This window comes from Bufo gargarizans, chromosome 8 (genome assembly GCF_014858855.1).
Source record: "Bufo gargarizans isolate SCDJY-AF-19 chromosome 8, ASM1485885v1, whole genome shotgun sequence".
NCBI classification, from domain to species: Eukaryota; Metazoa; Chordata; class Amphibia; order Anura; family Bufonidae; genus Bufo; species Bufo gargarizans.
This window is the reverse complement of record NC_058087.1, coordinates 161421923-161448951: the sequence shown is the minus strand read 5'-3', so window position 1 is coordinate 161448951 and position 27029 is coordinate 161421923. Positions and strand designations below refer to the sequence as shown.

General features: G+C 40.1%; 1 protein-coding gene across 8 annotated transcripts in view; it reads left to right on the top strand.

The window, feature by feature from the left end:
- RBFOX1 (RNA binding fox-1 homolog 1) overlaps positions 1 to 27029 on the top strand; it is a 333478-nt gene that overhangs the window by 83828 nt on the left and 222621 nt on the right. For all 8 annotated transcript variants that reach the window (XR_006391053.1, XM_044303355.1, XM_044303360.1 and 5 more), the window contains exons 3-4: positions 517 to 660; positions 13736 to 13789. Coding sequence is in view for 7 of the 8 variants with exons in the window: in XM_044303355.1 (XP_044159290.1) it covers positions 517 to 660; positions 13736 to 13789 (198 nt within the window). In the remaining variant the exon portion in view is untranslated. The remainder of the gene's footprint in view (positions 1 to 516; positions 661 to 13735; positions 13790 to 27029) is intronic.

Sequence of the window (27029 nt, the reverse complement as noted above, 5' to 3'; positions counted from 1 at the left end):
CTTTCTCACTTAGAAAAAATTATTAAGTATTTTTTTTTTTTTTTATCTCTTCGCCAAATTCTCCCAAATCGAATCAACAAAGATTTGGAAGTTTTCCCTGAATTTTCACAAATGTTTAGGACTAATCCGATTAGTTTAAAATCAATAAGCTCATCTCTATTAACGAGGAACATTGAAGTGTAAGAAGTCACGTTGAGTCATATCAAAAATTCTCTCAAAAATGTAACTGAATAACAAACACCCAAAACAATCACAGATAATAAAAGAAAACTGCAGAAATGTTCAGTGTGAAAATAACAATGGTGTTATTATGATTGTGCAAGGTGTAGATGACAATTGGGGCATCAGTGACAAGTGCCTTAAAATATTTGATAAGCTACAATTCTGTTCTCATCCTGGTATTATTTACAATAATACAATTATTCCATATTCTGCAGTCACTTTATTTGGTCTACTGTTTATAGCGATAATAACAATTCATAATAATTTATTTCAATGTATGTTTTCACATTACAGCAAACAGATGAGTCAGCACAGACTGACGGACAACAACAGACACAGTCTTCCGAAAATACAGAAAACAAAACACAGCCGAAGAGACTTCATGTTTCAAATATTCCTTTCAGATTTAGAGATCCAGACCTTAGACAAATGTTTGGGGTAAGTAAAAATATATATATTTTTAAAAAAGTAATGATATCAATGTGTGCATTTAGGATCAAAAATGTGAGATATGTCTATCATAAAAACATTTCCACTCTGTGAGCTAATAATTCTGCCATAAGGTAGGTCATATATAATCAACCTGTTATTCTAGTGGGAAAATCTTCAATACATAGAAACACTACCTAAATTTTATCTCGCTAGACAGTAATGGCCTATTAGTTTACTTTTTTGTTCCTTTAATCAGCATTTAAAGCCGGAAAATTAAATCAATGGGTCCCCCATGATACAATTACTTCAGGATTCATCAAGAAGCAACCCCATGCATAGCCTTTAACTTGTTAGTGTAGAGGTGATGTATTATAGCAGCTGACTGATGGAATTTTACACCTGCGCATAAGGTTGACAACTGCTTCTAAATCAATTCTTGAAGATTTCATTAGCTACAAGATTAAATCTCCTGGATGTCCTAGAAAATCCAACTATGTGCTATCTAGATTTAATTCCAATAGACTCCAAGTCAGTTCAGTAAAGCTTGGGATAATTGTAAAAGCTTTACAATCCCTTCACATTTCAGGCTTATAAGGTTACTTCTCAATTGCCAATTTTCCAGTTTATTTAAGATAATTAAAAAGGGGTGTTGACTTTGTTTGAGGTAGTTGGTGCAAAGTCACAAACATTTATTTCCTAATGGCCAAGTCTATTCATTATCCTTGGGTTTGCTCTACAGTTCTTTGACTTGAAGTAAAATACAGAAAACCACGAATAACACATCACAATATCATCCAGGGATGTGTAAATTTGGATTTTCTGTATTGGCAAACTCTGCTTTACTACACATTTCAATATTAACCTTTTTTTTTTTTTTTTTTTGGTCCTTTAAAATCTAAGAAATGAGAGGTAAAAGGATTGTAAGAAAAATCAATAAAATAGTAATCTATTCCAAATTTGCAAAACAGGCATACACTATATTTACAGATATAAAACCGATCCCTGTTTTAACATAAAAGCAACACATCGAAATAACAGCCCAAAAGGATATCTAGTATATATATATATATATATATACATATATATAGTTAGTAATTATAGCATACAACTTAATATATGTACAAAATAGACACCCACAAATTTAGGGAAACCAAGTGTGCTTGGTCCTTCTTGCATATTTTAACATAACAAATAAGGCTTCCATGAAATGATAAGATTTTACAAATTGTTGGAAAAGAGGAGCTGTCACCTCTCCTGACATGTCTGTTTTAGAAACAGCTTGCATTCCCTATATATAATAACAATTCTGGAGCATTTATTCCTATTACTAGGGATTAGTGAAGTGATCTTTTGATTCTAGATCCAAAGTCAATTCACTCAAAACTTTGTTTTAATGCTTTATCAAGATTAATCTGTGTACAGAATTTAAATTAAAAATGTGCTGTCACTAAAGTCTCACGGGACTTCAGTGAAAAACTATGGGATTTGAATTTTCTACTTCAAAATCATTTTAAAACAGAACCAGTCAATATCAAAGCTGACTTTGGCTAACATTTTAAAATGGTTTTCAAGTTTAATAATCAAATGCTGAAATTATTCACCTCAACGGAGCCCATACATTTTAATGCTGTACAGAGACTGATCTCCATACAGCATTAAAATGAAGTTTTAAGCGAAGCTCGCTTTTCTCATCCCTACTTATGGATCTGTGTTGTGCCATTCCTCTATTACTCCTGACGGAAGTCTTGAATTAATTACTATAAGTTTGCAATTAAGGTCCAGATTGGGTTGATGTTCTTGTACACGCTGACACAATCCAATCAGCGCTGCCAGTGTCAGACTTTGCAGGGACACCCTCCTCAACTGGTAAGACCCATCTGGACCTCCACTGCAAACTGATAGCAATTCCTTCATAACTTCTAGCAGGAGTAATTGATGAATGACACAACACATAGCTGTAAGAATAGATGGTCCAGAATTGTAATTTCATGGGGAATGCAAGCAGTTTCTAAACAAACATGTCAGGACAGGTTTCAGGTCCTCTTTAAGTATCTGTGATACTTTACCATATACTGGTCTCATTGCATATAAAAATCACCATGAATGACACAATTTTTCATTCCAACTGTACCTTTGTACCTAATCATTTCTAAATTTGAAATATATGTTAATATAAATAGTTTTTGACAATTCACCATATTTAATAACTTTTAATTACACTTTTAATGTTATGTTATTCTGCATAAATGATAACAAGTAAAATGTTCTTCAGCTGCAGAAAATCAGACAAAAACTTCCAACATAACTATATCACATATATTCATCCCAACCCCACCATACACATATATGCTTAGCTTAGCCAAGCATGCAAGTGTTCTGAATGGTAAGAGTAGAGTAAACCATTGCCAAATTGCTTTGACATTGAAATATTTTCCCTGGGAACAAAAAGATGTTATGGCACTGGGCGTGGAACCACTGCGTCCACCAACTGCTTTGACTTTGGGCTAAACCTAATGGTGCTATTCTGGTGGTCACCTGGTATTAACCCTTTATCCTCTGTATAGGAATCTGGACTTTCCTGCAGGGGAGTGATCAGGCTGCTACCTCTTCAAGTAGTTCTGGTGTGGTATATTGCTGACTCATGGAAGTTAGAAACGACTGCACAAAGCTCCAGGGGAACAAGCAAACTCATTGTCAATAACAGGCCAAGGTCAGGGTAGGCAGAGTTTGTGCAAATCTGTGAAACACTCCAATGGTCTGGGTAGGTAACATAGGATCAGTGTGGTGAACAGACAGAGTTCAGGTCAAGATGCAGAGGGTCAGAATCCAGGAAACAGGAAGATGTTGGCATACTGGCAGACAAGCAGATTATAGTTTTTAGCAAGAGAGACCTAGCAAAATCTGTAGACACCAATTGATCAGGTAAGGAAGTGAGGTCCGCAGCAAAGTTGCTATGTATAGGAGAGTTGGTTAGCGTGTTAGCGGGTGAGCACAGGTTGAAAAAGGAAATGTACCCCTGCAGTGTTTCAGGGAAAAGGCCCTCTAATAAACACATCACATCCCTGTCTGCTTTAAACCCAGCAACACACTGAGGCAACAACTAGTTCACCCCAAAGACCCAATGCCTAAACACAAGATGGACAACATTGTGTACGCAGTCCAGTGCAATGAGGAATGCTCAGAACTGTATATCGGCGAAACAAAACAACAACTACATCAGCGTATGGCTCAGCATAGAAGAGCCAAAACCTCTGGTCAAGATTCAGCTGTGTACTTACTTCTAAAAGAAACAGGTCACACCTTTGAAGACAGTCAAGTACATGTTTTGGATAAGGAGGCCGATTGGTACAAACGAGGTGTGAAGGAGGCCATCTACGTAAAAATGGAGAAGCCAAGCTTGAATAGAGGCGGGGGGGGGGGGGGGTCTGACATCTATTGTCTGCCACATACAATGCTGTCTTGACACCTTTTTCTGGGAAGTCTTTATCACCTACTGACTCCAATTAGGATAATGGAATCAACACCTTTGACCCCATGCTGGGTATATTGACCTCTGACCCCATGCTGGGTATAATTACCAGATGTTGATTCAGTTACATATTTATTCCCAGAGAATTCTTGTACAGTCACTCAGAATTGAGACAGCTTGTGAAACGTTTTCAAGAAATCCACAGTACATCCAGTTGCCTTGATTTATTCTTTACAGATACATAGGAAGAGGCCTTATAGCCAGTTTGCGGCCTAAAATGTGGGGCACAGGAGTCAGGTGGCCAAGCAGAAGCTAAATGATAGATGCAACTGCTGTGCCCATCCTACATAACGGGATGTTGCGGGCCATGCAGTGCCACCACGACAATGTTGAAATTGAATATACACCATCAGATTTTTTATCAACATCTATCAAATGAACATTAAACAATTCTCTAATACTGTACACATTACATGCTATTTTACTACTTCAGTTAAATGCATTAAGCCTACTATTGCCTCCAAAGGCCCACATTTATAGTAGTCATAGACATTATATTTATATTTGATATTGAAGCAGCTGATTTTGGTGAGGCTGGCTGACGTTTATCTAATGTGTATAACCACCTTAAATATAAGACTTTGGAGGTGATATAAGGCGTAATTCATTATATTGCAGCAGGGAAATAGTTTTTTAAACCATTTCTAATATCATCAGTCAAGTAGAGTAATAAATCAGTGTAAGGTTAAAGATTTATATATACGCATCAAATATCGGATGCTGGGCATTTGTTTTTATACCCCCTAAAAAAATTTATGTGAGCAAGATTACATTCCTATAAAAAAAGTTACTAGTATTATCAGAACAATGGATGAAACACCTCAGAGCACAGACCTCAACATCTTTGTTTGAGATTACTTGAAAAATAGGAAGCAGAAATGCAATCTATTTTGTAAGACTGAACTGCAGGTGCTTACAAACGTCCTTGGCAAATATTTCAATGATTTTCTTTGCATAACTAAAATCAAGTCTCCCAAAAAGAACAGAAGTGGTGATAGGGGCTAGATACTTAGAATCTGCATTAAATTTGATGAACAGGTTTTGGAGCATTCTATCAACATATTTCCTAGAAAGCTGCACGTACCTGCCATTGATGCCCATTGATTCAAATTTATCAAAAACATAGATTGCACAATATGCCTTAAAAAAGTAGAAATGGAAAGCATATTAAATTATGTTTCTTAGGGTCTTATTCACACATCAATGTCCAATGGAGGCCCATGAAAACAAATTGGGGGAGATTTATCAAACTGGTGTAAAGTAGAACAGGCTTAGCTTCCCATAACAACCAATCACATTCCTCCTTTCATTTTCCAAAGGAACTGTGATATGAAATGAAAAGTCAAATCTGATTGGTTGCTATGGGCAACTAAGCAAGTTCTACTTTACAGCAGTTTGATAAATCTTTTCCATTGTGCTCATACATGAATGTGTCTATGAAGTGTCTGGTGCTAATCTGTTTTTTGCCCTCTGTGTGCCATTTGTTTCCCATGCTAGTCTGCAAAAGGTATTTTGCTAGCACTTCCTAGTAAGGGCCTATAAAATATGAAAGGAACATGGATGTCATAATTGTTCTGTCTGTGGTTTTCACTGACCTATGGATGTTTATGTTTATGTTTGGGCCTTAATATGGACCAGAGTAGTGCTTGTATTTATGTTTTTTATGTTGACCCATGGACAGAAAAAAAATTCAAATGTGTGAATAAACAATTTAACATAAATGTACAGTACAGACCAAAAGTTTAGACACACCTTCTCATTCAAAGAGTTTTCTTTATTTTCATGAATATGAAAATTGTAGATTCACACTGAAGGCATCAAAACTATGAATTAACACATGTGGAATTATATACATAACAAAAAAGTGTGAAACAACTGAAAATATCTCATATTCTAGGTTCTTCAAAGTAGCCACCTTTTGCTTTGATTACTGCTTTGCACACTTTTGGCATTCTCTTGATGAGCTTCAAGAGGTAGTCACCTGAAATGGTCTTCCAACAGTCTTGAAGGAGTTCCCAGAGATGCTTAGCACTTGTTGGCCCTTTTGCCTTCACTCTGCGGTCCAGCTCACCCCAAACCATATGGGTTCAGGTCCGGTGACTGTGGAGGCCAGTAAAATAGCCCTTACACAGCCTGGAGGTGTGTTTGGGGTCATTGTCCTGTTGAAAAATAAATGATGGTCCAACTAAACGCAAACCGGATGGAATAGCATGCCGCTGTAAAATGCTGTGGTAGCCATGCTGGTTCAGTATGCCTTCAATTTTGAATAAATCCCCAACAGTGTCACCAGCAAAGCACCCCCACACCATCACACCTCCTCATCCATGCTTCACGGTGGGAACCAGGCATGTAGAGTCCATCCGTTCACCTTTTCTGCGTCGCACAAAGACACGGTGGTTGGAACCAAAGATCTAAAATTTGGACTCATCAGACCAAAGCACAGATTTCCACTGGTCTAATGTCCATTCCTTGTGTTTTTTAGCCCAAACAAGTCTCTTCTGCTTGTTGCCTGTCCTTAGCAGTGGTTTCCTAGCAGATATTCTACCATGAAGGCCTGATTCACACAGTCTCCTCTTAACAGTTGTTCTAGAGATGTGTCTGCTGCTAGAACTCTGTGTGGCATTGACCTGGTCTCTAATCTGAGCTGCTGTTAACCTGTGATTTCTGAGGCTGGTGACTCGGATGAACTTATCCTCCGCAACAGAGGTGACTCTTGGTCTTCCTTTCCTGGGGCGGTCCGCATGTGAGCCAGTTTCTTTGTAGCGCTTGATGGTTTTTGTGACTGCACTTGGGGGCACTTTCAAAGTTTTCCCAATTTTTCGGACTGACTGACCTTCATTTCTTAAAGTAATGATGGCCACTCGTTTTTCTTTAATTAGCTGCTTTTTTATTGCCATAATACAAAGTCTATTTAGTAGGACTATCAGCTGTGTATCCACCTGACTTCTCCACAACGCAACTGATGGTCCCAACCCCATTTATAAGGCAAGAAATCCCACTTATTAAACCTGACAGGGCACACCTGTGAAGTAAAAACCATTTCAGGTGACTAGCTCTTGAAGCTCATCAAGAGAATGTCAAGAGTGTGCAAAGCAGTAATCAAAGCAAATGGTGGCTACTTTGAAGAACCTAGAATATGACATATTTTCAGTTGTTTCATACTTTTTTGTTATGTATATAATTCCACATGTGTTAATTCATAGTTTTGATGCCTTCAGTGTGAATCTACAATTTTCATATTCATGAAAATAAAGAAAACTCTTTGAATGAGAAGGTGTAACAGGAAAAACTTGAAAAATTAGAATATCCTGCAAAAGTCTATTTATTTCAGTAATGCAAATTAAAAGAAATTGCATTAATGCAGCTTAAAATTAGAATTTTTGTGAAAAGGTTCAATATTCTAGGCTCAAAGTGTGACACTCTAGTAAGCTAATTAATCCTGTGTCTTTGGGGTTTCATAAGCTGTAAGCCATAATCATCCAAATTATACCAAATACAAGCTTGCAATATCTCGCTTTGCATGTAATCAGTCTATCACATATGTTAGTTTCACCTTTTAAGTTGCATTACTGAAATAAATGAACTTTGCACAATATTTATATATCACCAAACATATGCCTAAAGTACATATGAGGGTCTAACAGCTGTTATGAAGCAGATGTGGATACACTGTGTCTACTGAACGTATTTGACTCCTAAGGGCATTACCTAAGTGTCCTCCCTGGTCATCACCATTTAAACCTTATATAGGGATCTGTACTACACTGCAGGGCAACCATCAGGCCACTGGACTGCTGACCAACAGGGATAAAGAGACACAAGTGCAGAACACAAAGGGAAAAGGTGAAACCATAGTCAGGGACAAGCCAAGGTCAGAACAGGAAGAGTTTGTGTAATCCAAAATGATTTTGAAGATCAGGGCAGGCAGATCAGGGTCAGTACAGAGATTAGACAGATGTCAGATTAGGCAGTTTAAGGTAAAATCCGGAGTTAGGTAGAAATTGGTGAATGGGAGAGTGAAACAAGATAAATAGTGTACCTTTTGCAGGAATCTAGAGAATTAGAACCTATTTCTAAGGCACCCTTGCATAGAAGAAGGTCCCTTAAGTACTACCAGGTAGCCAGCTATTGGTTGGAGAAGATTAGGATGCATGCACTTTCCCTTCAGGAGCTAAGGGAGCATGCACATGCCCTACATGCAGGCCAGGAATCAGGCATCAGTTTGTGTAGAATGGCTGGAGCATCTCTGCTTCAGTGGCTGGACCTGCCGGGTAGAAAGAACAGATGTCAGCAGGTTTAAACCGCTGAAGACTAGAAGAGGAGAAACTAGTGTGCAAAGTGGCAGCCATGCCCACCAGGGGGAGTTTAACAGCCGTGGCCATGGACCATAGCAATAGCAAGAGCATTGGAGGTATTTGTTAACACAAAAAAAATAAAAGAAGTACAATGATAAATAATTAGTAAAGAAAGTCAAAAACTAAAATATTCTCTGGAATATATGTAAATATGCACACACAGGCGTTTCTTATTTGAAAAAGAGAGGCAAATAACCTGATTCATACAGTAGTTAGTTGTTTATGCACCTATCCTTAACTTACCTATTCCTTTGAAATATAATTTGTAACCACTTCCTGCTGAGAACTCAGACCCATTTAGACTAATGATAGCACAATAATTAGTTTGTAGAAAAGGAACACATCTAAACTTACTGCACTGATGGCTAAATAATGTCTTTTGGTAATAAGGTCATTTGCCAAGGGATGTAAAAACTAAAAGCTATTTTCTTTCAGCCAAAATAACAATAACATATTGCAGATTTAAGCATCTTTATATTTTTATGAAATTGTCAACATTTTCATTGATCATTTTATTTATGCATGCTGTAGAGTGGGCCGATAAATATGGTAAGCAAGTATAGAAAGTTGTCTACTTTTTAGGAAAGACATTCTTGTGAGAGCAGTTGTACATTCTCACATGGATTGTCTAAGCATCTGCATATCTGTTTCTTAATAGTAGATATGTTTTTAAGATCATAATTGACCATTACAAAAAATGTATGAAAATTCTAAGCATCAGATGTAATAGAAGAAATCCAGAGCACTTTCACTGGATGGAGTCTAGGTACCAAACAAACTAGGTATGCAAGTTTATTAAAGGGAATCTGTCAACTTGTTTGAGCATATTAAGGTGTTACTACTGCCATGTACAATAAAACACCTTATTTCTTGCTGAAGTTTTCATTTTTTGTTTCATGGTTTCATTAGCGATAAAATCCACTTTTTATGTTTTGCAAATGAGTGTCCAAGGTACCCAGAGGGGCGTTATTATCCTACTCTGGAGCCCAGTAACTCCACCGTACAGTGCGCAGCCCGCCATCCTTTAGAGCCCAAGCACGCCTCTTCCAGCTTAAGTAACTGCCCACACCCAAACTCTTTGCCGCCGCACCCCTCCGCTATGTGAAATCTCATGCAGGCGCAGAACCGTGGACTGCCTGTGCGATGTAGAAGCTCCTGAGGGCAACAGCTTCAAATGTGTCACTCGGCTGAACCCAGTGACAAATCTAAAGCTATTGCCCTCAGGAGCTTCTACATCGCGCAGACGCAGGCAGCCCACGGTACTGCACCTGCGTGAGATTTCACATAGCGGAGGGGGGCGGCGGCAAAGAGTTTGGGTGTGGGCAGTTACTTATGCTGGAAGAGGCATGCTTGGGCTCTAAAGAAAGGTGGGCTGGGCAAACCAAGTGACAGATTCCATTTAATATGTGTATAATTATACAGTTTCTGTAAATGACTAGTGCATCTACATGAAATTAGCACCAATGGGCAATTTCATATGGCTATGTTAGATCTCATAAAATGGTGCCATGCAAAGTGCCTACATCTCAACAGAGACTCCATGATTGAACAGGATCTCTACACATCATCCTAACATGCATATAAGATCTAAAGGGGTTTCATTAAATAGGATTACATAGCATAATTAAGTCTTGTAAGAAGCCAGTAAACTATTTTATACGTTATAGTAGTGGCGAGAGAAAACCTGAAATTTTACAATATGTAGGGCATGGCATTAATCACCATTTTATCAACAAACTATAGTGAAATACTAAAATACATAGAGCTATACAAAAGTACCACACATCGACACATAGTCGGAAAGATGGACTTTGGATCCACATGCCATCTTAAGAGCGAGGCCTTATAAATTACCGATCGTCCATGTACAGTTAGAGATGAGTGAATTGATTCTAAAAAATTATTCATTATGAATTTAAAAAAATTCTACAGCATTTGAAACTTTTGTGATTTGTTTCAGATGAATTATTTAACATAGCGGCCACCATTTTATAGGTAAAACGATAGAGAAAATGGATCTGCCACAAAAAAGGATACTTTTTGACCATTTTTTTAAAGGGGTTATCCATGACTAATGTAAAAAAAAAAGAAAGAAAGAAAATTTGAGATCATATAGTGCATGACAACCTCTAACAAAGCTAGAACCAGCCCTGTACCTCACATGTATTCAGATCTCCTCATTCATTGATCTGTGAGATTAATATCAGTTTTTCTGCTATAGCTAAGGAGGCATGTCTCAGATCTCCCTATCATAGCTCAGGAGGCAATTGAAGGATGAAAAAGAGCATGTGTGGCCATCTTAAAGAGCAGGTCAAAGAAATAAAATAAAAAACTAACAGCAGGTATCGCTATATAGATTCATTTTATTGAATAACTCTATACCTATGCTAACATTTTTATTATAAGCAATTAGAAAAGTATTCAGATCCAGGTGCTCGTTTGAAAACTGTAGAATATTTTTCATGGGACAACCACTTTATTTAAAAATTGGTAACAAAGCCACAAGTGAGTGATGATAATGTCCACCACATAAAAGGGTTGTGCAGCGATTTACATTGATGACCTGTCCGCAGGATAGGTCTTTAATATCTGATTGGTGGGGTCCAACACCTGTCACCCCCCACCCCAATCAGCTGTTTGAAGAGGTGCTAGCACTCCATGCGAGTGCAGCTTCCTGTTCATTTCGCTGCATTTCATCTTGTAAGTGCAGTGTAATGGCGAGTATTTGCTCCATTTACCTGAATATAGTGAGTACTTATAATTACACTATGCGGCTGCTTCATAGGAGACCACGTGTAATGTAATGAACAGGAAGCAACGCTCACATAGAGTGTTGCCTCTTTCTAAAACAGCTGATTGGTGGGGTACTGGGTGTAGGACCCCTGCCGCTCAGATCTTGATGATGATACGTCATCAGTATAAATTAGTGCACAACTCCACAAAGTCCAAAAATTTGTGTCTGACTAAAACTTTGAAGTTTATAAATGAGTTTTAATTGATAAGAATAAAAAATTAAGAGTTTTATACTTGTTACCGTATTTTTCGCCCCAAAAGACGCACTAAAATGGGGGGAAAATGCCCCTGCGATGTACTGAGCGAGCGGGGAGGGACTGGTAGGAGGAGCTGGGGACCGGCAATAGCGACGGGGCGGTGCAGTCACTGTACTATAGCCCCACCGCTCCAGTGCTGCACTATTCAAATATAAAATTTCTTATTCAATTAAAAGTGATTACATATGCCCCCTCACTCTTATTATTACCATACATCCTAACAGCTTCAGTAGAATGCAGGCAGGCCGGGCGGGCGGCAGCGTAACTCCCTGATGTCACGTGCCTGCGACGCCTACTTTATGAATGAAGCAGGCGGCGCAGGCAAATGACGTCAGTGAGTGACGCGCCGGCCGCCCGGCCCGCCTGCGTTGTACAGAAGCTGTTAGGATGTACAGTACTATTAGGAGTGGGGGGGCATGTGTAATCACTTTGAATTGAATAAGACATTTTATATTTGTATACTGGAGCAGGGGGGGGGGGGAATCTGTGGATGACAGTTTTATAGGTAACATCCGTGGATGACACAGTTAAGGGGTGGGGGGGGGGGGGGTCTGTGGATGGCACATATATAACAGTGCCACCCATAGATCCCCCCCTAACAGTGCCACCAACAGATCCCCCCTAACAGTGCCACCCACAGATCCCCCCTCTAACAGTGCCATCCACAGATCCCCCCCCTGTAACAGTGCACGCCTCAAATCCCCCTGTAACAGTGCAAGCCACAGATCCCCCTGTAACAGTGCAAGCCACAGATTCCCCATAACTGGCCGTCACAGATCCCCCCATAACAGTGTCAATCATCCACAGATCCCCCCATAACAGTGTCCGTCATCCCCAGATCCCCCCATAACAGTGTCCGTCATCCACAGATCCCCCCATAACAATGTCCGTCATCCACAGATCCCCCCATAACAGTGTCCTTCACAGGTCCCCAGTAATAGTGCCATCTACAGACCACCATTAGTTCCAAACCCACCAAAAGCACACCTTTTGGTAAAAAAAATATTTTTCCACCCTCATCTTTTGCTGGCTTTACTTCTTCTAAATCATCCTTTAAGTCTCCATGTCCTAGAAAAGTCAGCAAGATGCAGAGAGATAAGGAGCTGGATGTTCCTGAAAACATATCTCATCGATATTAGATAATGTGGAAAAGGGGGAAAAGCAGATGGCAGAAGGGCTCCCACCTGTAGTGTAGGAGAACGCTGGGGTTGGAGAAGTGATTATAGCCCCTATTTAAAGGTGCATTAAAGGTGCCATGCGGCCATTACCAATAAAGAAAGACTATACAGTGCAGTCTTCATTATTAAATGAAAGGCAGCTGTGGGCTAATTGGCCGCGCTGTTCTTCACCGCAACATGGCCGAAACCCGCCCACGGCACGGCTGATCTATGTGGGTGCACCCTAAGGCAGAGTAGCCTGGATATGATTTATAGTGATTTGTGATTATTTAATTCATAACGAATCACATTACTTGTCAAACTTTTATCGAAGCTGCCACCTTTTTCAAAACTTCACTCATCTCTAGTGTGAATCGGACACAAAACAAATTTCAAGAAATTAGCTTATCTCTGTTTACTGTACATTTTAAGTAACTTCTGATTTTCTTATCTTCTACCGTTCCAGGGTTGTAGCATGCATTATAACCAAGTTATTCACAAATCTACCTCAAAGCTTCAGAGCAGAAATCCCTGAAAAGTGATTGTCCCACTGCATTTTAAAATATCATCTAAGCTTTTAGGAATGTTGATAAGCCTGTCAACTGTTTCCAAAGCATGAATAGAAATACTATACACATCAAAAAGAAAAACCGTTAAGTTGCATTATAAAACAGTCATCATGTCCTAAGGATTTATGCATCAGCATAATAGAGGCAATGATGAGCTAATACAAGAGATGTTCTAAAGGTTTAGCAATCTCTTGCCACTATTTGATATGATCTGAGTGACAAGCTTCTTGTTAAATCTTACTTATAATATGCATGTGTAATTAAATAAAAATGGAATTGATGGAACTGTTGCATAGAGGCTCAGTATATATGGAGGGTGGGCCTCATATTAAATTCTTAGAATAAAAGAGGTAATTCTATTATGAAATATTTTTGAATTTATTTTGAATATTACAATCATTGTTTATTTTTTCTCCTCCAGCAATTCGGTAAAATCTTAGATGTTGAAATAATTTTTAATGAGCGGGGATCAAAGGTAAGTCATTTGTTTTTCTATATTTTTGAACAATTCAGATTAATTGTTGTAAAGTGTCTTAGGTTTGCTGATGAGCTTATAGGTCAGTTATTGCCATCAGATATTGTGAGCCAAAACCGGGTGCAGGTCAAAAACACAGAACAGGTGCAGATCTTTCAATTATACCTTATCTCTCTATCTACCTCATATCTATCTATCTATCTATCTATCTATCTATCTATCTATCTATCTATCTATCTATCTTTATTCATTCATCCATCCATCCATATCTATCTAATTTCTATTGCCTTTCTATTTATCAACTATGGATCTATCTATCTACTCATCTATGGTAGTCTTGATTTCCTTGTGCTGGCATGAGGTGCACCTAATTTATTAAGAGGAGGAGGACTCTTAATGAATTAGCTACAACTCTGCCATGTTGTGCATTAGAAACTGAAGTCTACGCTAGCCAGGAGATGGCGTAGACTTAAACTATAACTTAGGCCACTATCTGGTGAAAGTTATAGTAAATACGGCAGGCCACGCAAATCCCCGCCCCTCCGCTAAGCCACACTCCTTTTCTCTTCCCCTAGGAAAAGTGATAAAAAGCTTAAAAAGTCACAAATTATTGGGCACATATGGAGCAAGCCAAAGTTTGTTACTTATGCCAAAATAATGGCATAATACTGTTAGCAAATATCCCCCTCTGTCTTTCCAACAATTGTTTAGTGGTCATTTAATATTGTATAGTGCTCCCAGACAAAAGGTAGAACATTACCTTTTATATATTGTAGGTGTCAGCCCTCTAAGTCAATGTCCCTTCCCTTAGATAGCCTTTAAAGGGGTTTTCTGGGAGTTTTATACTGATGATTTATCCTCTGCATTCTCTTAGAATCACTGCATACTTAACTTATTTGGGCAGTCATGGGGCCAAAACTGACCAAGTAACAACTCAGCCTTACAGGTCGATGTTAGCGTAAAAAAGAAGCACAGTCCTTTTACACCCCTGCTCCCTGTGTCCTTACAGCATGCACCACGTGCAGTAGCCGGGTCTCAATACCCCAGCTACATCAGCCTCACCACTGCAACAGCATTGCCTAACCAAGTATAATAGCAAAGCCACAGCGCTTCAGCCACATCTAATTCATCTCTGGCAAAGACTTGATAAAGGGGTCATGCGCACCCCGAAACGCGTTGTCTCTCAATAAACCCGTACTTGTCAAAACCGGTTGTGATTTGCGCCTCACGTCCACCAGCTTGCCAGACCGCATAGGTCGTGACAGGCACTGTCAGTACTTTTACACCCTAGTCAGCTGATTCCACATAGATGTCTACAGAACCTGTTCTATTAAACGCTTATACAAGTAGAGCCCCCCTGACAGAGTGGAGAGGGTGTCAGTGGTAACTTTGTGTTGAAGTCATTGATTAATTTGCCCTTCCTCTGATCTGTCATAACAATAACCCACAAAAAACGGATCCTGTCTGTGGAGCATCCGCCTTCACTCGGTCAGGATTTGGCCAGTAATCCGTCAGTATTGCTAATGCCAAAAAAAAACAGGAGTGGATCTAAAACAGAGATGACACGTGAATGTAATATTTGCATGTCTTCTGTGTTTCGTACCCACTCCTGCTTTTGGCTACCAAATCATAAGCCATTTCTGATGGGAACATACAGGCCTTACAGCTGCTACACAGACAGGATCCGTTGTGCATCTTATTTTTCCTTCCTTCTGACAGATCAGAAGAAAGATCAAATAAATTATAATGTCAGCCAGGCCGAAAGGCAAAATAGTGGCCCAGTCATGAAGTGGGGAGGGTGGGAAAACAGCATGAGTAGTCCAAAGAGTGGACCTATGACATATTGATGAGGTGTGAGCAGCATGAGGAGACCACAGAGTGGCCCAGTGACAGAGTGTGAAGATGGAGGCAACAACAGCTGCATCAGGAGGATATCCCAGAGTGGCAAGGTGACATAGTGTGGAGATGGCAGCAGCAGTAGCAGTATACCACAGAGTGGTAAGGTAACAGGGTGGAAATGGCAGCAGCAGCAGCATCCGGAGACCACAGAGTGGCAAGGTGACATAATGTGGTGTTGGCAGCAGGATGATACCACAGAGTGGCAAGGTGACATAGTGCGGAGATGGCAGCAGCAGCATCATCAGACCACAGAGTGGCAAGGTGACATCATGTGGATATGGCAGCAGCAGCAGGAGGATACCACAGAGTGGCAAGGTGACATAGTGTGGAGATGGCAGCAGGAGGAAACCACAGAGTGGCAAGGTGACATAGTGTGGAGATGGCAGCAGGAGGATACCACAGAGTGGCAAGGTGACATAGTGTGGAGATGGCAGCAGCAGCAGCATCATCAGACCACAGAGTGGCAAGGTGACATAATGTGGATATGGCAGCAGCAGCAGGAGGATACCACACAGTGGCAAGGTGACATAATGTGGAGATGGCAGTGGCAGCAGCAGCATCAGAAGACCGCGGAGTGGCAAGGTGACATAATGTGGAGATGGCAGCAGCAGCAGGAGTATACCACAGAGTGGCAAGGTGACTAGAGATGGCCTTGCGGTTTGCCCGGCGGTCGTTTCATGGCGAACTTTGCTCATTTACGGTTCGCTAAACGGGCAAACATATGGCGATGTCCGCCGGCGCCATATTATTTTACATTGTGAAGAACTTTTACCCATTTTTAAGTACTAGTATAGGTGTGCTATCAATAGGTGTGACTTACTGAGGGGTGTAATATACTTCTAATATACTTTATAACATAGGAAGTATATTATAGTGCATTTGTATTGTGCAGCAGTTGTGTGCAGTTCTGCTGCGATAGTGCAGCTACACATAGTGCCAAACGCTATTGGAATAAATTTCTACTGGTGTGATATACGAGTTGCCCCCCCCCCAAAAATGATTGAAGCAGGGGTGTTATATACCAATTATATACTTTCTATATAGTGCATTTGGGTAGTGCATCATTTGTCTGCAGTTTTGCTGCGTTACCTCAGCTACAAATAGGGCCAAACGCCATTGGAACAAATGATTTCTACTGGTGCGATATACCAGTTGCCCCTCAAAAAAACTGATTGAAGCAGGGGTGTTATATACCAATTATATACTTTCTATACAGTGCAGTTCGGTAGTGAAGCATTAGTTTGCTGTTTTGCTGCGTTACCTCAGCTACAGATAGTGACAAACTCCATTGCAACAAATAATTTTTACTGGTGTGATATAGCAGTTGCCCCCCCCCCAAAAAAAAAGTGATAAAAAGTGGGCTACTGTAAAATAGTTATTCAGTGACCGCATATTGTACCCCAAGCCACATAATCACATATTCTTTTATGTCAGGTGAATGCCTAATTTTGAAGGCCTCCTGTAGCCTAAAAAATTTGTAGGCTCCAACAGGGCACGTTTCAGAGAATTTCCCTTTAAGACGCGTAAAAATGTCCCCTGATTAAAATACATTATTTTTTATTTTATTTTTCATTGATCCCCCTCTTGTATGTCACTGTTCATGTTGTGGGACTATTTGTACACTTCTACTAAGTATTTGGTGGATGCAAATATTAGCTGAAGGTTTTTCAGGTTTGCCTGCCATTAAAGTGAATGGGGCCTGCCACAAACTTGCCGTTCCCGAACATTTGTTCATCCATCACTAAAGGTGACATAGTGTGGATATGGCAGCAGCATCAGGAGACAGCAGAGTGGCAAGGTGACATAATGTGGATATGGCAGCAGCAGCAGGAGGATACCACACAGTGGCAAGGTGACATAGTGTGGAGATGGCAGTAGCAGCAGCAGCATCAGGAGACCACAGAGTGGCAAGGTGACATAGTGTGGAGATGGCAGCAGCAGTAAAAGAGTGGGGTGGTGGGTGGCAATACTATTCCCCGCTGACAAAGGTGGTTGAAAAAAGGAGCACTTGGCATCAGGCGGGTAGCAGCATCAGAGTAGTAGCTGAGGCAGGTAGTCAGAAGAATCTGGTCTCTTTTATCAAAGTGTTGGTGTGGTGCCGTGAATGATCTAGTTTGATGCATCAGGAATTGGTGGTTGGAAATCCTGGCTGATCCACGCCTGATTCATCTTGACAAATGTCAGTCTCTCCACATTTTGGATGGACAGGTGAGTTTTCCACACTAAACCTCGGCTTTGATGCCACAGTATTGGCCGGGCAGGACAGCTTTTCCTGGGCAAACTCTGCTAGCTGCGGCCACAAATCCAGTTTGGCTACCCAGTAGTCCAGCAGATCTTCAATGTGGAGTGGCAGAGTGCTGTGCAAGTATGCCACCACCTGCTAGTTCAGGTCCTGCTCAAGGTCTACCTGCTGCTGATGAGTAGTTTCTTCCCTCAGCCAAATGGTGACAATTCGGCTGTCACTACGCAAGCAAGTGAGCATGCATCGGGCCATTTGTGCAAGTGACTTAGTGGGACTCCCTGCCTCCATCTCCACTTCATACTGCCACGTTGTGTCCGGGTCCTCTGTCTTATCTTCCTCATCACTCTATAGCTATGGCCTTTCTCTGTTCGTATAGTCGGTCCTTTATATGGAGGGTGGAATTTCAGCGGGTGGAACCTTCGCATATCAGCCTATGTTGGGGAATGCCATTCTGCAGCTGGAGCTCAAGGAGGGTATGCTTTGCGGTATACGAGTGGCTGAAGTGCATGCAAAGTTTCCTGGCCATTTTTAGGATGTCTTGCAGATGGGTGGAAGACTTCAGGAACCGCTTGACAACTAGATTTAACACGTGTGCCATGCAGGGCACATGGCTCAGACTTCCTTGATGCAGCGCTGACACCATGTTCTTCCCGTTGTCGGTCAGCATGGTTCAGATTTTCAGTTGTCGCGGAGAAAGCCAGGATCCAATTTCTTGAAGCGGAGCAGTTAATCCCCTGTGTGACTCTGTTCACCAAGCAAACCAGGTGCAGAACAGCATGACCGCTAAGTCCTGCACATGTGGTATGCTGGAGGGGCACTGTGACTTGTCCCTGCAGTGGATGCTGAGGACAAGGTGGAGGATGAGGAGACCGAGGCGGACATTGTCGCAGGACCAATGACGTGACAACGTAGAGGTGGCAGAAGCGGCGTGACCTGGCCAAGTTGCTGGTGTGGCTGTGCAGGAACCACATTCACCCAGTGGGCCATAAAAGACATGTATTGTCTCTGACCGCAGTTACAGCTCCACACGCCGGTGCTACTGTTCACTTTGGTAGACACCGACAGGCTCAAGGACTGGCCCACCTTTTGTTCTACATATTTGTCCAGGGTTGGTGCTGCTTTTTTGAAAATAAATGATGGCTTAGGACTTTCCACATTGGCTCGGCACAAGCCATCAGTTATCTGAAAGTTTTGGAGTCCACGAATTGGAAAGGGAGGGATTGCAGCACCAGCAAATTGGACAGGAGCAGGTTCAGCTTCTGCGCCGTTGGATGCGTGCATGCATACTGCTGTCTCTTGGCAATCGCTTCGGTGATCGATTGCTGACGGAATGACTGACAAAGAGTAGGAGGACCAAGAGCATCTGGACTAGCAGAAGATTGAATTGACAGACAGCTCCCTTCAGCTGAGGTGGTGGAGCCTTCACTGCTTGAAACCTGGTGCATGCCACTGGCTGATGCAGCGGTTGCTGCGGCAGGCTGGACTACCACATCAGATCCACGGTTCTCCCTGGACACTTTATGGTGACGCTGCATATGTTGACGCAGGGCCATGGTGGGGGATGCCGTTCTAGGGGAGGAAGCAGCGGATGTATCCTCCAGATCTTGGCTGGGCAGTAACTACTGGCTGTCTAGCAGCTCATCCTCAGTGTATAGTGGAGCTGAGCCTACAGCATACAATACTTCTCTGGCTGAGGTAACAGAAAAGGACAGAGGCAGGTTGAGGACAGGTGAGGGCACAGGGCCTGCTCCCAGGCCATGCCAACTAAGGGTTGTGTCTGACGAACCCACCGACTCTTGGCTGGAGGTGTTTGATGTTACTTGGGATGACGTGAATGACCGATTCAACCAATCAAAAAACGTTGGGTTGCTGGTCAAGACATGACCGCTAGATGACACCATTAGCTCAGGCCTCTCGCTGCAATTCCTTCTGCTATGCCCACTAACTATGTTGCAAGCTCTGCTTGCGCCAGAAACATTTAGGCCTCTGCCACTCCACTGTGCATGGCCTGGCACTTCCCTGCCCAACATACTTATAGCTGAACTAAACAAATTAAACAAAAATTAAAACACTCCTAAAAGCGACAAATATATTTTTCTTTTTGTACTAAAATAGGCCACTAAACGCTTTCACTACTGTAACAGAACCCCTGTTATTGCCTGGACCACAGACTGTAACATTGTATAAACCCTCTGGATTAATTACTTTTATTTTGTTAATTGTGTCACAGACAATGCCTATTGTGTTGTTGATTGCGTCACGGGCAATGCCAATTATGTTGTTGATTGTATCAGAGGCGGGGGGGGGGGGGGTTATGTACATTTGTTGGGAATGTATCCAAACTGTAAATGAACAATGTGATTGGTTATTATGTTTGTATATTGTGGGAGGTCCTCTTGCAGGTGGACTTCCATAAAAGCCAGTGTGGCATCAAGAAAGCTGTCTGCTACACCCTTCATCATGTTTCTGCTGGTGTTTGGATAACTGATCGCTACTTGTGAGAATCTCAGCTACAGCCTTTCACTTCTTTTGGATTAAACTGTCGAATGGAGAACTGAACAGTGAGCTATAATCACTGACTTTTAGCACCACAATTAACTGCAAAAGTGAATTGAGAATATATTTTTCTTGTTGGACTGAAATACGCCACTATACCCTTTGACCAGAAAGAAATTAAAGAGTGAAGTGCGTATATATTTTTCTTGTAGTAATACTGCCCTATACGCTTTCAACAGAAATAACTGCAGAAGTGAACTGAGAATATATTTTTGTTGCTGGACTGAAAATACACCACTAAACGCTTTTCACTGCAGAAGTGAACTGAGAATATATTTTTCTGGTTGGACTGAAATACGCCACTATACGCTTTGAACAGAAATAGCCACAACAGTGGAGTGTGTATATATTTTTCTTTTTTTACTGAAATACACCACTATATGCTTTCAACAGAAATAGCTGCATAAGACAACTGAGAATATTGTTTTCTTGTTAGACTGATATAGGCCACTATACGCTTTCACCAGAATTAACTGCAGAAATGCACGTGAAAATATATTTTTATTGTTGGACTGAAATCCAACCCTATACACTTTGACCAGGAAAATTTTGTAGTAAAGTGCGTATATATTTTTCTTGTAGTACTAAAATACACCCCTATGCGCTTTCAGCAGAAATAACTTCAACAGTGCAGCACATATATATTTTTCTTTTTTTACTGAACTACACCACTATACGCTTTCAACAGAAAAAACTGCAGAAGTGAAATAAGAATATATTTTTCTTGTTGGACTGAAATACAACCCTATATGCTGAAGTGCGTATATATTTTTATTGTAGTACTGAAATATGCCCCTATACACTTTCACCAGAAATAACTGCAACAGTGCAGTGCCTATATATATATATTTTTTTTTTTTACTGAACTACACCACTTTACGCTTTCAACAAAAATAACTGCATAAGTGAAATAAGAATATATTTTTCTTGTTGGACTGAAATAGTCCACTATACCCTTTGACCAGAAAAAACTTAAAGAGTGAAGTGCGTATATATTTTTCCTGTAGTACTGAAATAGAACCCTAAACGCTTTAACCAGAAGTAACTGCAACAATGTATTGTGTTTATATTTTTATTTTTTTACTGAAATATAACACTACATGCTTTTAACAGAAATAACTACAGAAGTGAACTGAGAATATATTTTTCTTGTTGGACTGAAATAGGTTACTATATGCTTTCACTAGAATTAACTGCAGAAATGCCCTGAGAATATATATTTCTTGTTGTACTCAAATACGAGCCTATATGCTTTGACCAGGAAAATATATATATATTATTTTTTTTTTACTGTAATACACCACTATACACTTTCAACAAAATTAACTGCAGAAGTGAACTGAGAATATATTTTTCTTGTTGGACTGAAATAGGCTACTGTACACTTTGACAAAAGAAAACCTGAAAGAGTGATGTGCGTATATATTGTTTTTGTAGTACTGACATACGCCCCTAGCCCCTATATGCTTTCAACAGAAATAACTACAGAAGTGAAATGCGTATAAATTTATCTTGTAGTTCTGATATAAGATACTAAAGATACTAAGATATAAGCCGCTAAAGGCTTTTCAACATAGCACTTGCAGCCCAAACAAAAAGCTATAAGGACAGAGCTATCAAATGGCTATTTGGATCCCCAAATAATCTTTCCCTGCACTATATGCTTTCCTATAAATGTCCCTAGCGCCTTCTTACATCTCTCCTTGCAGTAAGATGCTGTGAAATAATTCTTCCCTATCCTTCCTCTCCACTTATGTTTTTTTTATTGATTTTTTTCCACAATCAGGTTTTTCCAAATGCTGTCCCTAGCACCTTCATATGTCTGTCCCTGCACTCTGAATGCTGGAAAATGTCTGACTGTCAGATTGCCTCCGTATTTATAGGGCTGGCTGCTTATTGGCTGCATATAGGCATGTCAATTTGGGTGATCCCACCTTCCCAGAGTACCTTGCCCTTGAGGAAAAATGTGATTCATTACCATGAAGCGCGAGGAAATTTGCATTTGTTGCAAATAAAATTCTTCCTGCAATTCTAAACTAATTCCACTTTGTCAGCTTCGATTCGCTCATCTCTATTCATGACAAATAACTTTGTCATGAAGCGCAATTTTTTTGTAAGTAGCGTGTGTAATGACAGGGAGCTGTGCTAGAGCTGCCCCAGGCATTGTACCCCTCAGATGCCGCATTCATACATGATCACTGCATCTGAGTGTAAAATTAACAATAAAAAAAAAAGGATTCAAACTTACCGTCTGATGTAATCTCATGCCGCAGAAGATTTCGGATATTCAAGCAAGCAAGATGAAGGCTGGCGGCACGTTGAAAGCAAATGGAGGATGTAAGTTAGCATTTTTTTATTTATTTTTTCTAATTCAGATTAAATCGATTTGTTGACACAAAACACGAGGAAATTCAGCTTGTAGGCAAATCAAATTTATCCTGAAATTCGGATCGAATTCCATTTGATTGCGACGAGCCGGCTGCTGCCATCTTGATTGAAGATCTAGCGCAAAATCTTGCGCAGCCCATGATGACATCATCACGCCGGCCAGCGTGGTGACATTATACATCACTGTGCACCGGATTTCTTATGAGAACTTCAATGACATCATCACGGGCCAAGCAAGATTTTGTGCTAGATCTTTAATTAGATGGCTGCGGCCGGCTCATTGCGATCAAATGGATGGAGTAGGTATGATTTTTTTATTTTTTTATTTTACACTGTAATACTGTCAGCTATGAATGCGGCATCTGTGGGGAACAATTAGGGGTACAGTCATTGCACCCACTCCTTGCAAAAAACATGTGTTTTGTGACAAAGTAATTTGTCACTAATCAATTTTTTTTATAAAATTTGGTGAAGCAGCCGGATCGAATTTTACAATACTTCACTCATCACTTTTGAGGACCTATCTAAAGGATAAGTCATCAGCAAACTTGGAAAAATCCTTCAAAAATAAACTGTTTACTACCTCAACAACACTGGATCGATGCTGTCTATATGTGGACTTTTCTGATTTGGCTGATAGCCCAAAATATGTGTCAAGGCTTTTTAAGAGGTCAGACTTTGATTTATAGGTTAGCCACATAGACATAGTATTACAGTACGGAGCCATAGTAGTCTATCAGTCCCACATTATAGAATCACGCCATATGCATATAATAGCAGTATAATGGTATGGCGGCATATTGTTGTATCATGGAAGAATAGCTTTAGTTTACCGCTGTCAATAACACAGGGGTGAACATTACATTAACATAAATCAAATATTTAACTTCCTGAAGTTTCTTGAATATTTGGTGTGTAAAATCTGCAGTATTAGTTGATAAGAGGCTATGAACTGTGAGCTTAAAATAGAATTACTGCCTTCTTTATACAGATAATCAAGGGTTTTACATTTTTTTCCCTTATCCCCTAGTGATAATTACATTTCTCATCACAGAGAATGAGTTCATGTTTGTGGAATAAAAAAAAAAATATATAACATTTGCTGGAATAGGTATTTTCCTGTTATTGAAGTGAAGGTTGGTAATATAATCTAATATGCTCTCAAGCAATTACCCTGTGTATTGCTCCAATTTACTCTGGTGCAGGGTTTTTCTATCAAGAAAAAGAATCTCTTTACTCCAAGCCTTTGAATACATAATGTGATTTGTATATATTTTTGTTACTGATAAATGTTATACTCTAGCTTTTCTGAGCAAATTATTTTCCCATAGTTGTGCAGCAGGGACCCTTGGAGGTGAAATATGCCATAGCCCTCACTTCAGATGCAGGCTTCCCACTTGTTTCCCTTGCTTTTTTCAGAACCTAGATGACCCCTAAGCTTTGTGTTCCTCTTGCAACAATTCTAGAGCATTTATTTTTACACCCAGCTGGATCTTTGCTGCTGTCTGATGGCAGGAATAATAGAGGGGTGGCATAACAAAAAGTCATAAGTGTAGATGCTGCCGAATTGTTATATTATGGGGAATTCAAGTAGTTACTAACACAGACGAGTCCGAAGAGGTAACATTTCTTCTGTTGATATCTTTATGGATATTTAAATACAGTACATTGTAACAGTGAGCAGGAAACACTTTTAGATCTATCTATCTATCTATCTAGCTATCTATCTAGCTATCTCATATCTATCTATCTAGCTCATATCTATCTATCTCATATCTATTTCATATCTATCTAGCTATCTGCTTTCGATGAACCAGAATCTGAGATAACAAGCACACAATTGCTTTTCTTCATTTTATATAACAAAACTGGTGAAGCTTTCTGAGATACTTGATTCTTTGACCAAAGCTAGTTAGGGGCATATAAGTTGAGTTTTTCACTCCATTCAATTTTTAAAGCCCCCTCAAATTTTATTAGTATGCTAGATTACAGTTTTCTCCAATGCAAATGTATCTATTATGTCCCACATATTTAACTAAATAACTTCTGAAACAGAAGAATTTTTTTTAAAAAAAATTGACCTATAATGTCTAGTTACCATTATGTGTAATAGCATACAACTGACATAGGTACCAAATTGATACCGTGCATTAATACACTATACTTGAAATGTTTCAATGATTTATTTTGTCTGCTGTGGTCTCTTATTGTTTCTATATTCTGAATCACTAATGATTACTTGACATGAATTGTTTTATTCTATATTGCTTAATTGTGTAAACTAGTTGGGGCTATTATACACTGCCTGTCCCGAAAAAAAGTCACCACCTGGAATTAACTAAGCAAATAGGTGTGAGCCTCCTATTGGATAATTACTGCATTGGCGATTATCTTTCAGTTGGCAGTAAGTTATTTAACCCCAACTAGTACAATGAGTTGCTTCTCATTTCTTAAACAACCATGTTGAAAGACACATCTCGTGGTCGTGGAAAAGATGTTAGTCTGTTTGAGAAGGGTCAAATCATTGGCATGCATCAAGCAGAGTAAACATCTAAGGAGATTGCAGAAACTACTAAAATTGGGTTAAGAACTGTCCAACGCATTATTAGAAACTATAAGGATATTGGGAACCCATTGTATTCGAGGAAGAAATATGGTGGGAAACAAATCCTGAATGATTGTGATCAGCGATCAATTAAACGTTTGGTGAAATCAAATTGAAGAAAAACAACAGTAGATCTCAGGGCTATGTTTAATAGTGAAAGTTAGAGCATTTCCACATGCACAATGTGAAGGGAACTCAAGGGATTGAGACTGAACAGCTGTGTAGCCGTAAGAAAACCACTAATCAGCGAGGCAAACTAGAAAAAAGGGCTTCAATTTGCAAGGGAGCATAAAGATTGGACTCTGGAGTAATGAAAGAAGGTGATGTGGTCTGATAAGTCCAGATTTACCCAGTTTCAGAGTGATGGGCACATCAGGGTAAGAGGAGAGGCAGATGAAGTGATGCACCCATCATGCCTAGTGCCTACTGTACAAGCCTGTTGGGGCAGTGCTATGATCTGGGGTGGCTGCAGTTGATCAGGTCTAGATTCAGCAACAGTATGTGCTCCAAGAATGAGGTCAGCTGACTACCTGAACATTCTGAATGACCAGGTTATTCCATCAATGGATTTTTTTCATCCCTGATGGCACGGGCATATTCCAAGATGACAATGCCAGTATTCATCGGGCTCAAATTGTGAAAGACATTTTTTCACACATGGATTGGCTACCACAGAGTCCAGACCTTAACCCTATTGAGAATCTTTGGGATGTGCTAGAGAAGGCTTTGCACAGCAGTCAGACTTTACCCATCATCAATGCAAGATCTTGGTGAAAAATTAATGCAACACTGGATGGGAATAAATCTTGTGACATTGCAGAAGCTTATCGGAACAAAATATTATAGTGTGTGACCTTTTTTTATGGTGATGACTTTTTTTGGGGACAGGCAGTGTATTTGCACTTGTTTCTCCACTAAGTGATTGTTCTATCAAAGTCTTTCTGCACTGCCACAGTGCTAATAAATGTTTATGTCAAGTTCATTTATCCAGGTGGTATTTCTGTAACCTTTTAAAATGTTTGCTTAATTTGCTTTCATAATGTATTGATTACAAACCCAAACTCTATAAAGGAGAGAATGAGCGAAAAATTGAGTAGTGTACAGCTTATAGAGTCTCCCTTCAGGTTAATCATTTAGCTTTCTTAAACTCTTTAAGGCTCTATTGACACTAATTTCGAGCCATGACATTTGTATAAAAACTGCATAAAATCCATTCAGAAAAAAAAAGTTTTCATAGCAAATGCAATTCTCTTTCATTCTAGAAAAATAAAAACTTAAACATGGCTATTTTTTGCCAACTATGCCAGCATGAACAACCCCATTAAACAAGACATATAGCCTGCTAGAGTTGGTAAATGAGTTTGCTGGAGCATTAGGGGGCTAGCCAGAGCTCTGGGAGCTCCAGCTACTAACACCCCTATAGTTCTATTCCCTCCCCACTTCCCCTAGAATTACAAGGGCCTGTCTTCATGCTCCTATACAGTGCCTCCCAGTCTTGGTGCTTGTACAGTACAATTAATCTACTGGTGCTCTCAAAGCAGTGCAGATTC